Source organism: Salmo salar, chromosome 13 (genome assembly GCF_965601325.2).
Source record: "Salmo salar chromosome 13, fSalSal1, whole genome shotgun sequence".
Classification (NCBI taxonomy): Eukaryota; Metazoa; Chordata; class Actinopteri; order Salmoniformes; family Salmonidae; genus Salmo; species Salmo salar.
Genome location: NC_138303.1, coordinates 98,571,472 through 98,588,486, shown reverse-complemented (window position 1 = coordinate 98,588,486; position 17,015 = coordinate 98,571,472). Strand labels below are relative to the sequence as shown.

The 17,015-nt window shown below is 44.3% G+C and overlaps 1 protein-coding gene across 1 annotated transcript in view; it reads left to right on the top strand.

The window, feature by feature from the left end:
- Nucleotides 1-17,015, top strand: part of LOC106568302 (zinc finger SWIM domain-containing protein 6) — a 63,898-nt gene that overhangs the window by 20,780 nt on the left and 26,103 nt on the right. Inside the window, exons 2-4 of the mRNA XM_014138514.3 lie at nucleotides 11,836-12,192; nucleotides 13,803-13,951; nucleotides 14,083-14,233. Coding sequence (XP_013993989.2) covers nucleotides 11,836-12,192; nucleotides 13,803-13,951; nucleotides 14,083-14,233 — 657 coding nt within the window. The remainder of the gene's footprint in view (nucleotides 1-11,835; nucleotides 12,193-13,802; nucleotides 13,952-14,082; nucleotides 14,234-17,015) is intronic.

Below are 17,015 nucleotides of genomic sequence, written 5' to 3'. Positions count from 1 at the left end.
AGTTTGTTAACAAGAAATTTGTGGAGTGGTTGAAAAACGAGTTTTCATGACTTCAACCTAAGTGTATGTAAACTTCTGACTTCAACTGTATACAACTTACATTTCTGACCCACTGGAATTGTGATACAGTGAATTATAAGTTAAATAATCTGTCTGTAAACAATTATTGGAAAAATGACTTGTGTAACTGATGTGAAATGACTAGCTAGTTAGTGGGTTGCGAGCTAATAGTGTTTCAATCGGTGACGTCACTCGCTTTGTGGAGTTGAAAAACACATAAAGCTAAGTAAGGAATGGATTAAGATATATATATATATACCGACACACACACGTCAGAGCGGCATTGGACTAAGATACAGTGGTATAATATAGAGTACAATATATACATATGAGATGGGTGATGCAACATTTACAAACAATTAAAGTGACTAAGATACCGTAGAATAGTATAGAGTACAGTTTACACACATGAGACGAGTAATGTGGGGGCGGCAGGTAGCCTAGTGGTTAGAGCGTTGGACTTGTAACCAAAAGGTTGCAAGATCGAATCCCCGAGCTGACAAGGTGAAAATCTGTCATTCTGCCCCTAAACAAGGCCGTTAACTCACTGTTCCTAGGCCATCATTGAAAATAAGAATTTGTTCTTAACTGACTTGCCTAGTTAAATAATAGAAAAAAAACGATGATACGGAGACATTATTAAAGTGGCAAGTGTTTCATTTCCGTGATTCATAATCTATGTCTATAGGCATAGATTAGGTGCTAGAGATTACTGTTTAACAGTCATAGAGTGCACTACAGTATATACATATGAAATGGGTGATCCAATATGTAAACACAATTTACAAGTGACTAAGATACCATAGAATAGTTTGGAGTGCAGTTTATACATATGAGATGAGTAATGGTAGATACGGAACATTATTACAGTGGCTAGTGATCCATTTCTAAAAGTGGCCAGTGACTCCTATCGGTTTAGAAGCAGCCGCCCCTGATGTGCTAGTGTGTCTGATGGCCTTGAGATAGAAGCTGTTTTTCAGTCTCTTGGCCCCAGCTTTGATGCACCTGTACTGACCTCGCCTTCTGGATGATAACGGGGCGAACAGCCAGTGGCTTGGGTGGTTGACGTCCTTGATGATCTTTTGGCATTCCTATGGCTTAGAGTGCTGTAGGTGTCCAGGAGGGCGGGAAGTTTGTCCCCGGTAATGCGTTGGGCAGATCGCACCACCCTCTGGAGAGCTTTGCGGTTGTGGACGGTGCAGTGGCCATACCAGGTGGTGATACAGCCCGACAGGATGCTCTCAATTGTGCATCTGTAAAAGTTTGTGGGTTTTAGGTTTTAAGCCACATTTCTTTAGCCTCCTGAGGTTGAAGAGGTGCTGTTGCGCCTTCTTCATCACACTGTCTGTGTGGGTGGACCATTTCAGCTTGTCAGTGATGTGTACGCCAAGGAACTTGAAACTTTCCACCTTCTCCTCTGTGGTCCCACCGATGTGGATAGAGGGGTGCTCCCTCTGCTGTTTCCTGAAGTCCATGATCATCTCCTTTTGTTTTGTTTACATTGAGTGAGAGGTTATTTTCCTGGCACCACACTCCCAGAGCCCTCAGCTCCTCCCTGAAGGCTGTCTCATCGTTGTTGGTAATCAAGCCTACTACTGTTGTGTCGTCTGCAAACTTGATGATTTAAGTTGGAGGCGTGCTTGGCCACGCAGTCATGGGTGAACAGGGAGTACAGGCGGGGGCTGAGCACGCACCCTTGTGGGGCCCCAGTGTTGAGGATCAGCAACGAGGTGTTGTTTCCTACCTTCACCGCCTGGGGGCGACCCGTCAGGAAGTCCAGGATCCAGCTGCACAGGGCAGGGTTCAGTCCCAGGGCCTCGAGCTTGATGAGCTTGGAGGGTACTATGGTGTTGATGGCTGAGCTATAGTCAATGAACAGCATTCTTACATAGTTATGCCGCTTGTCCAGATGGGACAGGGCAGTGTGGTGGTGATTGCATCGTCTGTGGATCTATTGGGGCGGTAAGCAAATTGAAGAGGGTCTAGGGTGGCAGGTAAGGTGGAAGTAAAATGAACTATTCTCTCAAAGCACTTCATGATGACAGAGGTGAGTGATAAGGGGCGATTAGTCATTTAGTTCAGTTACCTTTTCTTTCTTGGGTACCGGGACAATGGTGGCCATCTTGAAGCATGTGGGGACAACAGACTGGGATAGGGAGAGATTGACTATATCTGTGAACACACCAGCAAGCTGGTCTGCGCATTGCGCATATAATGAAGAGCAAGTCGTGCCACTCTGTTCTGGGCCAGCTGCAGCTTAACTAGGTCTTTCCTTGCAGCACTGGACCACACGACTGGACAATAATCAAGATTAGACAAAACTAGAGCCTGCGGAACTTGCTTTTTGGAGTGTGGTGTAAAAAAAAGCAGAGCATCTCTTTATTACGGACAGACCTCTCCCCATCTTTAAAACCATTGAATCTATATGTTTAGACCATGACAGTTTACAATCTAAGGTAACACCAAGTAATTTAGTCTCCTCAACTTGTTCAACAGCCACACCATTCATTACCAGATTCAGCTGAGGTCTAGAACTTAGGGAATGATTTGTACCAAATAAATGCTCTTAGTTTTAGAGATGTTCAGGACCAGTTTATTACTGTCCACCCATTCCAAAACAGACTGCAACTCTTTGTTAAGGGTTTCAGTGACTTCCTTAGCTGTCGTTGCTGATGCTTATATGGTTGAATCATCAGCATACATGGACACACATGCTTTGTTTATTGCCAGTGGCAGATCATTGGTAAAAATAGAAAAGAGTAGAGTCTAGAGAGCTGCCCTGCGGTACACCACACTTTACATGTTTGACATTAGAGAAGCTTCCATTGAAGATAACCCTTTGAGTTCTATTAGATAGATATCTCTGAATCCATGATATGGCAGAGGTTGAAAAGCCGTAAAACAAGTTTTTTTTTCACCAACAAGTTATGGTCAATAATATCAAAGGCTGCACTAAAATGTAACAGTACAGCTCCCACAATCTTCTTATTCAAAAAATTTTTCAACCAATCATCAGTCATTTGTGTCAGTGCAGTACATGCTGAGTGCCCTTCTCTATAAGCATGCTGAAAGTCTGTTGTTAATTTGTTTACAGAGAAATAGCATTGTATTTGGTCAAACACCATTTTTTCCCAAAAGTTTGCTAAGAGCTGGCAGCAAGCTTATAGGTCTGCTGTTAGAACCAGTAAAGGCCGCTTTACCACTTTTGGGTAGCGGAATGACTTTGTCTTCCCTCTAGACCTGAGGACAACACTTTCCTCTAGGCTCAGATTAAATATATGACAGATAGGAGTGGCCATAGAGTCATCCTCAGTAGTTTTCCATCTAAGTTGTCAATGCCAGGAGGTTTATCATTATTGATTGATAACAATAATGTTTCCACCTCTCCCACATTAACTTTCCAAAATTCAAACTTGCAATGCTTTTCTTCATGATTATTTTTTTATGCATAAATACGATGGCTCGTTCGTTGGCATTTCCTGCCTAAGGTTTGCCAAATATAAATAATTGGCAACATCAAATGATTGTGATGAATAAGCCATCTGATTCGATAAAAGATGGAGTTGAATTAGTCTTTCTGCCTATAATTTAAAGTACTCAATTATTTTTCCATCGTTCTTTATATCATTGAACTTTGCTTCATAATACAGTTTCTTCTTTTTTCTTGTTGAGTTTAGTCACATTTCTCAATTTGCAGTAAGTCAGCCAGTCAGATGTGCAGCCAAACTTATTAGCCACTCCTTTTGCCCCATCTCTTTCAACTATACAGTTTTTCAATTCCTCATCAATCCACGGAGCCTTAAGAAACTGACTGTTAGAACTCTTAACAGGTGCATGTTTATCAATAATTGGAAGAAGCAATTTCATAAATTCATCAAGTGCAGCATCTGGATGCTCCTTATTAATCACATCAGAACAACAAATATTTTTAACATCCACATGAGTCACAGCTAAATATTTTGTATGATATCTTATACACTATTTCAGGCCCAACTGTTGGAACTTTGTGGCATTCCTGGGTATAGTCACAATATTGTGATCACTGCATCCAATGGGTACGGATACAGCTTTAGAACAAAGTTTTACAGTATTAATAAAAATGTGATTATACATGTGGATGATCTTGTTCCTGTAGTGTTGGTAAAAACCCTGGTAGGTTGATTAATAACCTGAACCAGATTACAGGCACTGGTTACAGTGAGAAGCTTTCTCTTGCGCGGACAGCTTGATGAAAACCAGTCAATATTCAGGTCCCCAAGAAAGTAGACCTTCTCTGTTTACATCACATGCACTATCAACTATTTCACACATATTATTTAGATACTGACTGTTAGCACTTGGTGGCCTATAGCAACACCCCAAATGATAAGGCTTTAGATGTGCCAGGTGAACCTGCAACCACAACACTTCAATAACACTTGACATAACATCTTCTCTAAGCATTACAGGGATATGGTTCTGAATATATATATATATATATATATATCACACACACACACACAGCAGCACCTCCCCATATGCATTTCTGTCTCTTTGATGGATGTAATATCCTTGTATTGCTACTGCTGTATCATCAAATGCAGGAGCAAGTTAATGATTTCATGAACCTTATTTCTAAGGCTACATATATTAATATGGGCTGTTTTCAGCCCTTTCCTGGGTAGCTTATCAGAGATGGACATAATACTGAAAAGAGCAAACCAAGCAAGAGAAAAATATATACATTCAGCAGTCCATTAATCAATTGGTGTGTGTGTGTGTGTGTGTGTGTGTGTGTGTGTGTGTGTGTGTGTGTGTGTGTGTGTGTGTGTGTGTGTGTGTGTGCTGCGGGTTTGAAGCTACGAACCCATAGGCTTGGCTTTCTCATTCCTTCCAGGCTTTTGGGAGGGAGGGTGGACAATGAGCCTGTCATAGCAGATGTAAGCAATGTCCCCACGCGCTCTGGCAGCTTTCATGGCTGGGATCAGTTCTTTCCTCTTCTGGCGGACAGCTTCAGGATAGTCCTCAATCTCCCTGTGGTCCATCTTCAATTTTTCAGAGAGAATTTCCTTCACTTTGTCCTCAGACTCCGTCCAGGTCTCACGTTGAGATTCTGCAATTCCGTCCACAAACATGTTGTTCCGCCTTGATTGTCCCTTGAGATAACAATGACGGATAAATCCGACTTCATGGATTCACACACAGAACTGATGTCCTCTCTCAATGACTTACAGATTGTTGTCCTCTTGCCGTTCTCCTGTTTCAACTCATCGAGCTGACCCTGGGAGAACTACATACTGTTCTTCAGGTCCTGGACCTCTCTGGTCAGGTCGTCCATTCTTTTATTAGTTGACTCCACCAGTATTTGGACAAAACACTTGAAGCTATTTTCTTGTTGTTGTAAAAACTGCTTGTAGAACTCTTTTGTTCTTTTAAAAGACACTTCACGTGTGGTAGAGTCACACCACTGTCCTCAACGGGACTCCCGCCGGCTTTGGTCTTTGTCATTGTAGCTAGCAACGTATGTTTCGCTGTTACTCCTCGCAGTTCCAGACAGGGCAGGTCACAAGATTGAAAACAACAAACAGCAGGGATCTAGACAGCCACAAACCTGGGACAATCCCCGGTCCCAGCCACAAAGGCTAACCGTGTCACAGGCTGCGTTCAAGCCCTGCTAGCTTGATATGCAGCTAGCAGCTAGGCTAGCCGCAACGCCAAATAGTTTCTCAGACCTGTCCTTGGTCGGCAGGATCATTGAATAGAGAGTAGCAGTCCCAGCAACTGATGCCAAGCCTATCAGAAGCTTCCAAAGCCATGACATCATTTTCTGGAATTTTCCAAGCTGTTTAAAGGCACAGTCAACTTAGTGGATGTGAATTTCTGACCCACTGGAATTGTGATTCGGTGAATTATAAGTGAAATAATCTGTCTCTAAACAATTGTTGGAAAAATTACTTTTGTCATGCTCAAATTAGATGTCTAACCGACTTGCCAAAACAATAGTTTGTTAACAAGAAATTTGTGGAGTGGTTGAAAAGCAAGTTTTAATGACTCCAACCTAAGTGTATGTAAACTTCCGACTTCAACTGTAATAGCACTGGAATGATCTAATTAACAGACATTATGCCACTTTGGAGAGGTTTAGGGACACTTGGAAACATCCCGAGACCACACCCGACACCGTTTACTAAAACATCTGCCCATTTCTAAACTCAGCAAAAAAAGAGATGCCCATTTTTCAGGACCCTGTCTTTCAAAGATAATTCGTAAAAATACAAATAACTTCACAGATCTTCATTGTAAAGGGTTTAAACACTGTTTCCAATGCTTGTTCATTGAACCATAAACAATTTATGAACATGCACCTGTGGAACGGTCGTTAAGACACTAACAGCTTACAGACGGTAAGCAATTAAGGTCATAGTTATGAAAACTTAGCACACTAAAGAGGCATTTCTACTGACTCTGAAAAACACAAAATAAAGATGCCCAGGGTCCCTGCTCATCTGTGTGAACGTGCCTTAGGCAAGCTGCAAGGAGGCATGAGGACTGCAGATGTGGCCAGGGCAATGAATTGCAATGTCCGTACTGCGAGACGCCTAAGACAGCGCTACAGGGAGACAGGACGGACAGCTGATCGTCCTCGCAGTGGCAGACCACGTGTAACAACACCTGCACAGGATCGGTACATCCGAACATCACACCTTCGGGACAAGTACAGGAAGGCAACAACAACTGTCCGAGTTACACCAGGAATACACAATCCCTCCATCAGTGCTCAGACTGTCTGCAATAGGCTGAGAGAGGCTGGACTGAGGGCTTGTAGGCCTGTAAGGCAGGTCCTCACCAGACATCACCGGCAACAGCGTCGCCTATGGGCACAAACCCACCGTCGCTGGACCAGACAGGACTGGCAAAAAGTGCTCTTCACTGACGAGTCGTGGTTTTGTCTCACCAGGGGTGATGGTCAGATTCGTGTTTATCGTCGAAGGAATGAGCGTTACACCGAGGCCTGTACTCTGGAGTGGGATCGATTTGGAGGTGGAGGGTCCGTCATGGTCTGGGGCGGTGTGTCACAGCGTCATCGGACTGAGCTTGTTGTCATTGCAGGCAATCTCAACACTGTGTGTTACAGGGAAGACATCCTCCTCCCTCATGTGGTACCCTTCCTGCAGGCTCATCCTGACATGACTTTCTAGCATGACAATGCCCCCAGTCATACCATACTGCTCGTTCTGTGCGTGATTTCCTGCAAGACAGGAATGTCAGTGTTCTGCCATGGCCAGTGAAGAGCCTGGATCTCAATCCCATTGAGCACGTCTGGGACCTGTTGGATCGGAGGCTGAGGGCTAGGGCCGTTCCCCCCCAGAAATGTCTGGGAACTTGCAGGGGCCCTGGTGGAAGAGTGGGGTAACATCTCACAGCAAGAACTGGCAAATCTGGTGCAGTCCATGAGAAGGAGATGCACTGCAGTACTTGATGCAGCTGTTGGCCACACCAGATACTGTTACTTTCTTTGACCCCCCCCCCCCCCCCCCTTTGTTCAGGGACACATTATTCAATTTCTGTTAGTCACATGTCTGTGGAACTTGTTCAGTTTATGTCTCAGTTGTTGAATCTTGTTATGTTCATACAAATATTTACATATGTTAAGTTTGCTGAAATAAACTCAGTTGACAGTAAGAGGTTTCTTTTTTTGCTGAGTTTAGTTAGGTGTGTCAATCCCATTTCTATTTCCTGATATTGTTCACATGTTGTGGAAGCCATCTGATGTGTTTCCAGCTCTTGGCTTCAGTAATTCACTTTTAACTTGTCAGTCAAATATAACTTTCAAAATAAAAAAAACAAAGAGTTGTTTTGTGTGTGCTTGATCTTGTGTTTTCTGAACTATGCAACTCTTATCGATCTTCTGATAATTTCCTCATAATCTCCCAGATATCATCTTTCCAAATATACCAAGTTTTGGCATGTCAGAATCATGTAATCACACATGAATAGCATTTACTTTTGGGTGTGTCTATTTAGGCAGCAATCTACATTTTGCTATTACATCTAAGAGGTTAAGGGTTAAGTCTGGTAGCCGCTCAGCGCTAGGCAGTATTATGGTCTGTAGTGGTAGTTAAGGGTTGTCTCGTTGTTTTGGTAAGTAAGGGTTAAGTCTGGTTGTCGTGCAGCGCTAAGCAGTATTATGCAAGCTACAGAGCAGAAGAGGGGAAGTGCATTACAGAATGCTGAGCTCAGGGCTCTGGCACGTCGCCAAATATCTCTACACACACTCAGCTGAGGGCTTTCCAAGCTTCCCACCAGCCCAGCAGTCTCCTCCCCTGTTTTGGAGTTCTCTCTGCCTCTCCCTTCTCTTTCTCCCTCCTCCCTCTCTCTCTTTCCCTTCCTCTTCTCTGACGTCAGTAGTTCAGCTGTGGGCCATGCATGACCTGGGTTGGGCCATATAATACAGGGGAGTGCCCTCAGTGTTAGTGTGTGTGTGAACTAGTACATTAGCAAGCAACTGCCAACCGGGGGATGTACTTACGCAAGCGTGTGTGTAAAAGGTGATCCCCTGTGTCGTTGTGTCAGCTGGTTGGTAGGAAGGAAATGGAGGAGTGAAAGGAGGGGTTTTCCCTCTTTCTCTCTCCTCTCGCCTATACCTCTCTCTTTGCTCGCTGCTCTCTTTGTCACTCACCCTCTCTCTCCCCCGTCTTCTGTTAGTCACGTGTGAGTTTCCTGTATTTTGATTGAGCAAAAGCCTGTCGCGTAGCGAAACGTGTGTGTGTGTGTGTGTGTGTGTGCTGTCTCCCAAACCTCCCCTGTGACAGTTATTGAATTCTTATAAAATCTATCTCAGACCAAAGGACTATTTGTCCCCTGCTTAAGCACAGATTTTTTTTTTTCATCCACACCGTTTCTGACAGGTGTAGAAAATCGAGTACACAGCCATTAATCTCCATAGACAAACATTGGCAGTAAAATGGCCTTACTGAAGACCTCAGTGACTTTCAACGTGACACCGTCATAGGATGCCACCTTTCCAACAAGTCAGTTCATAAAATTTCTGCCCTGCTGGAGCTGCCCCGGTCAACTGTAAGTGCTGTTATTGTGAAGTGGAATTGTCTAGGAGCAACAACAGCTCAGCCGCGAAGTGGTAGGCCACACAAGCTCACAGAACGGGACAGCTGAAGCGTGTAGCGTGTAAAAAAACAACTCACTACCGAGTTCCAAACTGTCTCTGGAAGCAACATCAGCACAAGAACTGTTCGTTGGGAGCTTCATGAAATGGGTTTCCGTGGCCAAGCAGCTGCACACAAGCCTAAGATCACCAAATGCAATACCAAGTGTCGACTGGAGTTGTGTGAAGCTCGCCGCCATTGGACTGTGGATCAGTGGAAGCGCGTTCTCTGGAGTGATGAATCGCACTTCACCATCTGGCAGTCTGAAGGATGAATCTGGGATTGGCGGATGCCAGGAGAACGCTACCCACACGAATGCATAGTGCCAACTGTAAAGTTTGGTGGAGGAGGAATAATGGTCTGGGGCTGTTTTTCATGGTTCAGGCTAGGCCCCTTAGTGCCAGTGAAGGGAAATCTCAACTCTACATCAAACAATGACATCCTAGACGATTCTGTGCTTCCAACTTTCTGGCCCAACTTGGGGAAGGCCCTTTCCTGTTTCAACAAAGCAATGACCCCGTGCACAAAGCGAGGTCCATACTGGAATGGTTTGTCATGATCGGTGTGGAAGAACTTGACTGGCCCGCACAGACCTCTGACCTCAACACCATCGAACACATTTGGGATTAATTGGAACGCCGACTGCGAGCCAGGCTTAATCACCCAACATCAGTGCCCGACCTCACTAATGCTGTTGTGGCTGAACGGAAGCAAGTCCCTGCAGCAATGTTCCAACATCTAGTGGAAATCCTTCCCAGAAAAGTGGAGGCTGTTATAGCAGCAAAGGGGGACCAACTCCATATTAATGCCCATAATAATGTTCGATAAGCAGGTGTCCACATACTTTTGGTTATGTTGTGTAGATACACCATTTCAGCCCATCAATATCAGGCTCACAGAGGATTCTCGGGAGACAGTCAGGAAAAGTAGCAATGTGACAGATTAGCATATCATAGTGGGGAGAACCTGATCCAGAGCCTCCAGTACTGGGTAGCAGAACCTCTCCTCCTGTGTCTATGTGTGTGTACTTTGAGAAAGCCCAAAATAAAATGGATACCTTTGTTTGGACTTCCCCTTTCTCCTCAAGCCAAAAGACTGCTAAATAGTTAGTCGGGTAGCTATTTCGGGGACTGAGTGGCGCAGCAATGTAAGGCACTGCATCGCAGTGCCAGAGGTGTCACTACAGACCCGGGTTCGATCCCGGGCTGTATCACAACCAGCCATGATTGGTGGTCCCACAGAGCAGCGCACAATTGGCCCAGCGTCGTCCGGGTTAGGGGAGGGCTTGGCCAGAGCAGGCTGTCATTGTAATTAAGAATTTGTTCTTAACTGACTTGCCTAGTTAAATAAAGATTCAGTTAAATATGTTTATTTTATTATCTCCATTGAACCCCCCCCCCTTTGCACCAAATCTTTGGACTCATCACATACGCTGCTGCTACTGTTTATTATCTATAATGTTGCCTAGTCACTTTACCCCTACCTAATGTGTACATACAGTATCTACCTCGGTTACCTCGTACCCCTGCACATTGACTCGGTACTGGTACCCCGTGTAGAGCCAAGTTATCGTTACTCATTGTGTTTTTTCCCCCTTGTGTTATTATCTTTCTTTTCTCTGTTGTTTACGAAAAATGAGGTTTAAATACAGTGGAGGGAACACAGCTGTAGCAGTAAAGAGCTTGTACATTATGTGAATTTGTTATTTTACTGTTGGGGCTATGATTTTCTTATTTTGTGCAGATCTGTGATGTCAACAGAAGGAAACCTGAATTCAGACTTTGAGCAGGATGTTTTTGAGAAGAGATGTACTCAGTAAATGTAGCCTACTTGCGTATCAGTTTGCACAATATCATCCCTTTTTAAATCCTCTCTAACATGGCCGTTTAGAGCCAACTGATTTGATCCCAGGCCCAACCAGACAGGATATATGGCTGCCATTTTGAGGGCCTCTCAGTGATGTCTGTATTACGCCTGTGGTTTTCAGAGGGCTGCTACGTTATCGGCAGGAAAGGGCTTCCTCCCAGACATTTTCCCACAAGTCCTGGCTGTCGGTGTGGATTTCAGAGGCCTGCTACGTTATCGGCAGGAAAGGGCTTCCTCCCAGACATTTTCCCAAAAGTCCTGGCTGTTGGTGTGGTTAGCGGGGGGGGGGGGAACTAATGAGTGACCTCTTAGCCAGAGAATGTCATGTTTACAGAAAATAGGTGTGTGGGTGGGGGGATCATGCGTGAGTGAGTGACGGCTGAGCTCTGTTACATTAGGAGGGCATCACTCGTTACACTGAGGGACTCTAGAGATCAGCAGTTTAACATTTTCCCCAGAGAGAGAAAGAAGAGATATGTTCCCCTCTCTTCGCTTCAGGGACTGCTCTTTCTTTCCCCCCCTTACCATTATAATCTGACTAGTAGCTAGCTGGTACAGTGGGTCTTCTGCACGTATAGGATGCTGAGCCACACACCCACAGGTTAATGACAACAACATGAATGCCATTGGGGTGTTCAAATATTCCGAACATGACTTTGTTACGCACTTCTGTGTTAATCTATTAGGCTACATGAATACAATTTGATTGACTTCCTGATTGATTGACTGACTGATCGTCTAATGGTTCTCCTCTTTTCTTTCTCAGGGTTCCACCTCAGCGGAACGGTAACAGAACCGGCCACGCCGTCGGAATCCGAGCTCGTCTGCAGCGTGAGTGTCAGCTTCGACCGCTGCAAGATCACCGCGGTCACATGCAGCTGTGGCAACAAGGACATCTTCTACTGCGCGCATGTGGTAGCGCTGGCCCTGTACCGCGTACGGAAGCCCGAGCAGGTCAAACTGCACCTGCCCATCTCAGAGACACTGTTCCAGATGAACAGAGACCAGCTGCAGAAATTTGTTCAGTACCTGATAACAGTACACCACACGGAGGTGCTGCCCACTGCTCAGAAACTAGCTGATGAGATTCTGTCAACAAACTCTGAGATCAACCAGGTCCATGGTGAGTGGGGTGGGTTGGTTGGTTGGTTGTGTGTGTGTGTGTGTGTGTGTGTGTGTGTGTGTGTGTGTGTGTGTGTGTGTGTGTGTGTGTGTGTGTGTGTGTGTGTGTGTGTGTGTGTGTGTGTGTGTGTGTGTGTGTGTGTGTGTGTGTGTGTGTGTTTCTGGAATAGATTTCCCCCTGGCTGATATGATTGGCTGGCTCCAGTGAATCCCTACCAGATATGATTGCAAACTTGACTTACATTGAATGAAGCTGCAGCAATGTGGTGCTTTCAGAGCAGGGCAGTGAAGAGAAAAAGAAAGATGTAATTGTAACCAAAAAATGACCTAAATTAACACATTATTTTAGTAAAAAGACAGGTGCTGCTGATAATACTGCAATCGTCAAGGCAGAGATCATGTACACTATGTGGACACCTGCTCGTTGAACATCTCATTCCCAAATCATGGGCATTAATATGGATTTGGTCCCCCCTTTGCTGCTATAACAGCTTGTACTCTTCTGGGAAGGCTTTCTACTAGATCTTGGAACATTGCTGCAGGGACTTGCTTCCGTTCAGCCACAAGCATTAGTGAGGTTGGGCACTGATGTTGGGTGATTAGGCCTGGCTCGCAGTCGGCAATCCAATTAATCCAAAAGGTGTTTGATGGGGTTGAGGTCAGGGCTCTGTGCAGGCCAATCAAGTTCAGGAAAGGGCCTTCCCCAAACTGTTGCCACAAAGTTGGAAGCACAGAATTGTCTAGAATGCCAGACCATTATTCCTCCTCCACCAAACTTTACAGTTGGGAATATGCATTCGGGCAGGTAGCGTTCTCCTGGCATCTGCCAAACCCAGATTTGTCCGTTGGACTGCCAGATGATTAAGCGTGATTCATCACTCCAGAGAACGTGTTTCCACTGCTCCAGAGTCCAATGGTGGCGAGCTTTACACCACTCCAGCTGACGCTTTGCATTGCGAATGGTGATCGTAGGCTTGTGTGTGGCTGCTTGGCCATGGAAACTCATTCCATGAAGCTCCCGACAAACAGTTCTTGCGCTGATGTTGTTTCCAGAGGCAGTTTGTAATTTGGTAGTGGGTGTAGCAGCCAAGGACAGACTATTTTTACGAGCTACCCCCTTCAGCACGTTTGTATTTCTAGTCCCATGTGGCTCAGTTGGTAGAGCGTGGTGCTTGCAAAGCCAGGGTTGTGGGTTCGATTCCCATGGGGGAATTCCCCAAAGTATGAAAATGTATGCACTCACTACTGTAAGTTGCTTGTCTACTAAATTGCTAAAATGTTAAAAATGTAAATATATAGTGTGTGTAGCCCATGTATCTGATGCTCTCTGGACTCTTTTTGGCCAGACAGAATCAGATACATGACCTACATATAGTAAGACAGAGGGGCACTGTTTCGCTAGCTTGGATGCTTTCTCTGGTGAGATGGTTTCAGCCACTTGATGTGATGATACTTTACTTAAGCTGGTGTCATATGAGGGCTATTTTCATCTTGTTTGGTTTTTGTTTGTCTGAGAGAGCCCAATGCTTTCGCTGAGACATGGAAAATCATTCAATCTAAATAATGAGCTGTGTGTGTGAGACTAACCTCTCTCTGTCTCCATGTGTGTAGGGGCCCCAGACCCCACGGCAGGGGCCAGTGTAGATGATGAGAACTGTTGGCACCTGGATGAGGAGCAGGTCCAGGAGCAGGTGAAACTCTTCCTTTCACAGGGAGGATACCATGGCTCTGGGAAACAACTCAACCTGCTGTTCAGCAAGGTAACACACACACACACACACACACACACACACACACACACACACACACACACAAACAAACACAGCCCTTGTCTCTTTGCTGACCTCTCCCCCCCCCGCTCTCTCCCCCTCTCCCTCCCTCTCTCCTCTAGGTGAGAGAGATGTTGAAGATGCGTGACTCCAACGGTGCCAGGATGTTAACGCTGATCACAGAACAGTTTATGGGCGACCCTCGTCTGGCACTGTGGAGACAACAGGGAACCACCATGACCGACAAATACAGACAGCTGTGGGATGAGCTAGGTAAGAGGCAATGCACAACACACACACACACACACACACACACACACACACACACACACACACACACACACACACACACACACACACACACACACACACACACACACACACACACACACACACACACAAGGACCGACATCACTTGGAAGAACTAGGCGCTGAAGAGAATACACATGCACACATATGAGTGTCGTTGTGAACCTGGTACTGTTTGATTCTGTGTTGGTCAGTGGTGTTAGACCTACAGTGCCTTCAGAATGTATTCATACACCTTGACTTACTCCACATTTAGTTGTGTTACAGCCTGAATTCAAAAGTGATTTAAATAAATAAAAAATTGCACCCATCTACACACACTCTCCCATAATGACAAAGTGAAAACATGTTCTTAGAAATTAGTGCACATTTATTGAAAATTAAATGTAGAAATATCTCATTTACATACAGTAAGTATACACACCCCTGAGTCAATACTTTGTAGAAGCACCTTTGGCAGCGATTACAGCGGTGAGTCGTCTTGGGTATGTCTGTATCAGCTTTGCTGGGTTCTACTAAGCTAACATATGGAATTGTTTTAAGATTGTCATACCAGGGATAATTTAGCTATTTGATTTAGAGTTTTAGGACCCCTTTAGGTATAAAAAAAGATGTATACATACAATTATTTGATGAAACATTGAATTTGGCCTTACTGCTATTGTCCCATAGAAACTCATTGAATAACAGATTCATACGTGTGCAAAAAATATCAAAAGGGAGTTTGTTTTAAAGTGTGTGTCCTATATCTGAGACATATAAGAAAGATCAGGATGTTTTAGTTAGTTTTTTTTACTCATATTTAACGAACGAAAAAATGGCACTAAACTGCTTCCATATACAGTACCAGCCAAACGCTTGGACACACATACTCAATCAAGGGTTTTTCTTTATCTTTACTATTTTCTACATTGTAGAATAATAGTGAAGACATCAAAACTAATGAAATAACACATATGGAATCATGTAGTAAGCAAAAAAAGTGTAAAACAAATCAAAATAGATTTTCGATTCTTCAAAGTAGCCAAGTGGCATTCTCTCATCCAGCTTTACCTGGATGCTTTTCCAACAGTATTGCAGTTCCCACATATGCTGAGCACTTGTTGGACTGCAGAGTGAAGGAAAAGCAGCCAACTCGTCCCAAACCATCTCAATTGGGTTGAGGTCGGGTGATTGTGGAGGCCAGGTCATCTGACACAGCACTCCATCACTCTCCTTGTTGGTCAAATAGCTCTTACACATCCTGGATGTGTTGGGTCATTGTCTTGTTGAAAAACAAATTATAGTCCCACTAATGCCAAACCAGATAGATGGCGTATTACTGCAGAATTCTGTGGTAGCCAGACTGGTTAAGTGTGACTTGAATTCTAAATAAGTCACAGACTGTCACCAGCAAAGCACCCCACACCATCACACCTCATCCTCCATGCCTCACGGTGGGAATCACAGATGCAGAGATCATCCGTTCACCTACTCTGCGTTTCACAAAGACACGGCGATTGGAACCAAAAATCTCAAATTGGACTCATCAGACCAAAAGACAGATTTCCACCGGTCAAATGTCCATTGCTTGTGTTTCTTGGCCCAAGCAAGTCTCTTCTTGTTATTGGTGTCCTTTATTAGTGGTTTCTTTTGCAGCACTTCGACCATGAAGGCCTGATTCACACAGTCTCCTCTGAATAGTTGAGGATGAGATGTGTCTGTTACTTGAACTCTGTGAAGTATTTATTTGGGCTGCAATCTGAGGTGCAGTTAACTCTAATGAACCTATCCTCTGCAGCAGAGTTAACTCTGGGTCTTCCTTTCCTGTGGCGGTCCTCACGAGAGCCAGTTTCATCGTAGTGCTTGGTGGTTTTTGCGACTGCACTTGAAGAAACTTTGAAAGTTCTTAACATTTTCCAGATTTCTTAAAGATGGACTGTCATTTCTCTTTGCTTATTTTGAGCTGTTCTTGCCATAATGTGGACTTGGTCTTTTACCAAATAGGGCTATCTTCTGTATACCACCCCTACCTTTTCACAACACAACTGATTGGCTCAAGCTCATTAAGTTGGAACGAACTTCCAAAAATGAACTTTTAACAAGATACACCTGTTAATTGAAATGTATTCCAGGTGACTACCTCATAAAGCTGGTTGAGACAATGCCAAGAGTGTTTAAAGCAGTCATCAAGACAAAGGGTGGCTACTTGAAGAATCTCAAATATAAAATATATTTTGATTTAACACTTTTTTGGTTACTACATGATTCCATATGTGTTATTTCATAGTTTTGATGTCTTCACTATTCTTAATAGTAAAGATATAAATAAAAAAAACTTGATTGAGTATGTGTGTCCAAACTTTTGACTGGTACTGTATATTTTTCAAATTGGTACTGGGCTACCTTCAGACGAGTCTTGTGAGGCTTGTGGGTGTCCTAGAGCAAAACAATATTAGTGTGTTGCCCAAACTGTTCTGACACTACAGACGCAGATTGGTGGTACCGACTTCAGACGCGGCCCGTGACGCCATTGGCAGACTTGGGGGATTGAGACGCAGCCCATGCAATAGAAATGACATCTCTAGTTTAAACAGATCGATTTTAATGGGGATGTTTTTATTATACTATTTAGATTTCCATGGAGGCGCGGACATCGACTCTAGGGGGTGAAGTTGGATGGGGAGCGTGGTGAACAGCAAGCTTGAAGTCTTTCCACATATTTTTCATCGGTATTCAAGTCTGGGCTTTGGCTGGGCCACCCAAT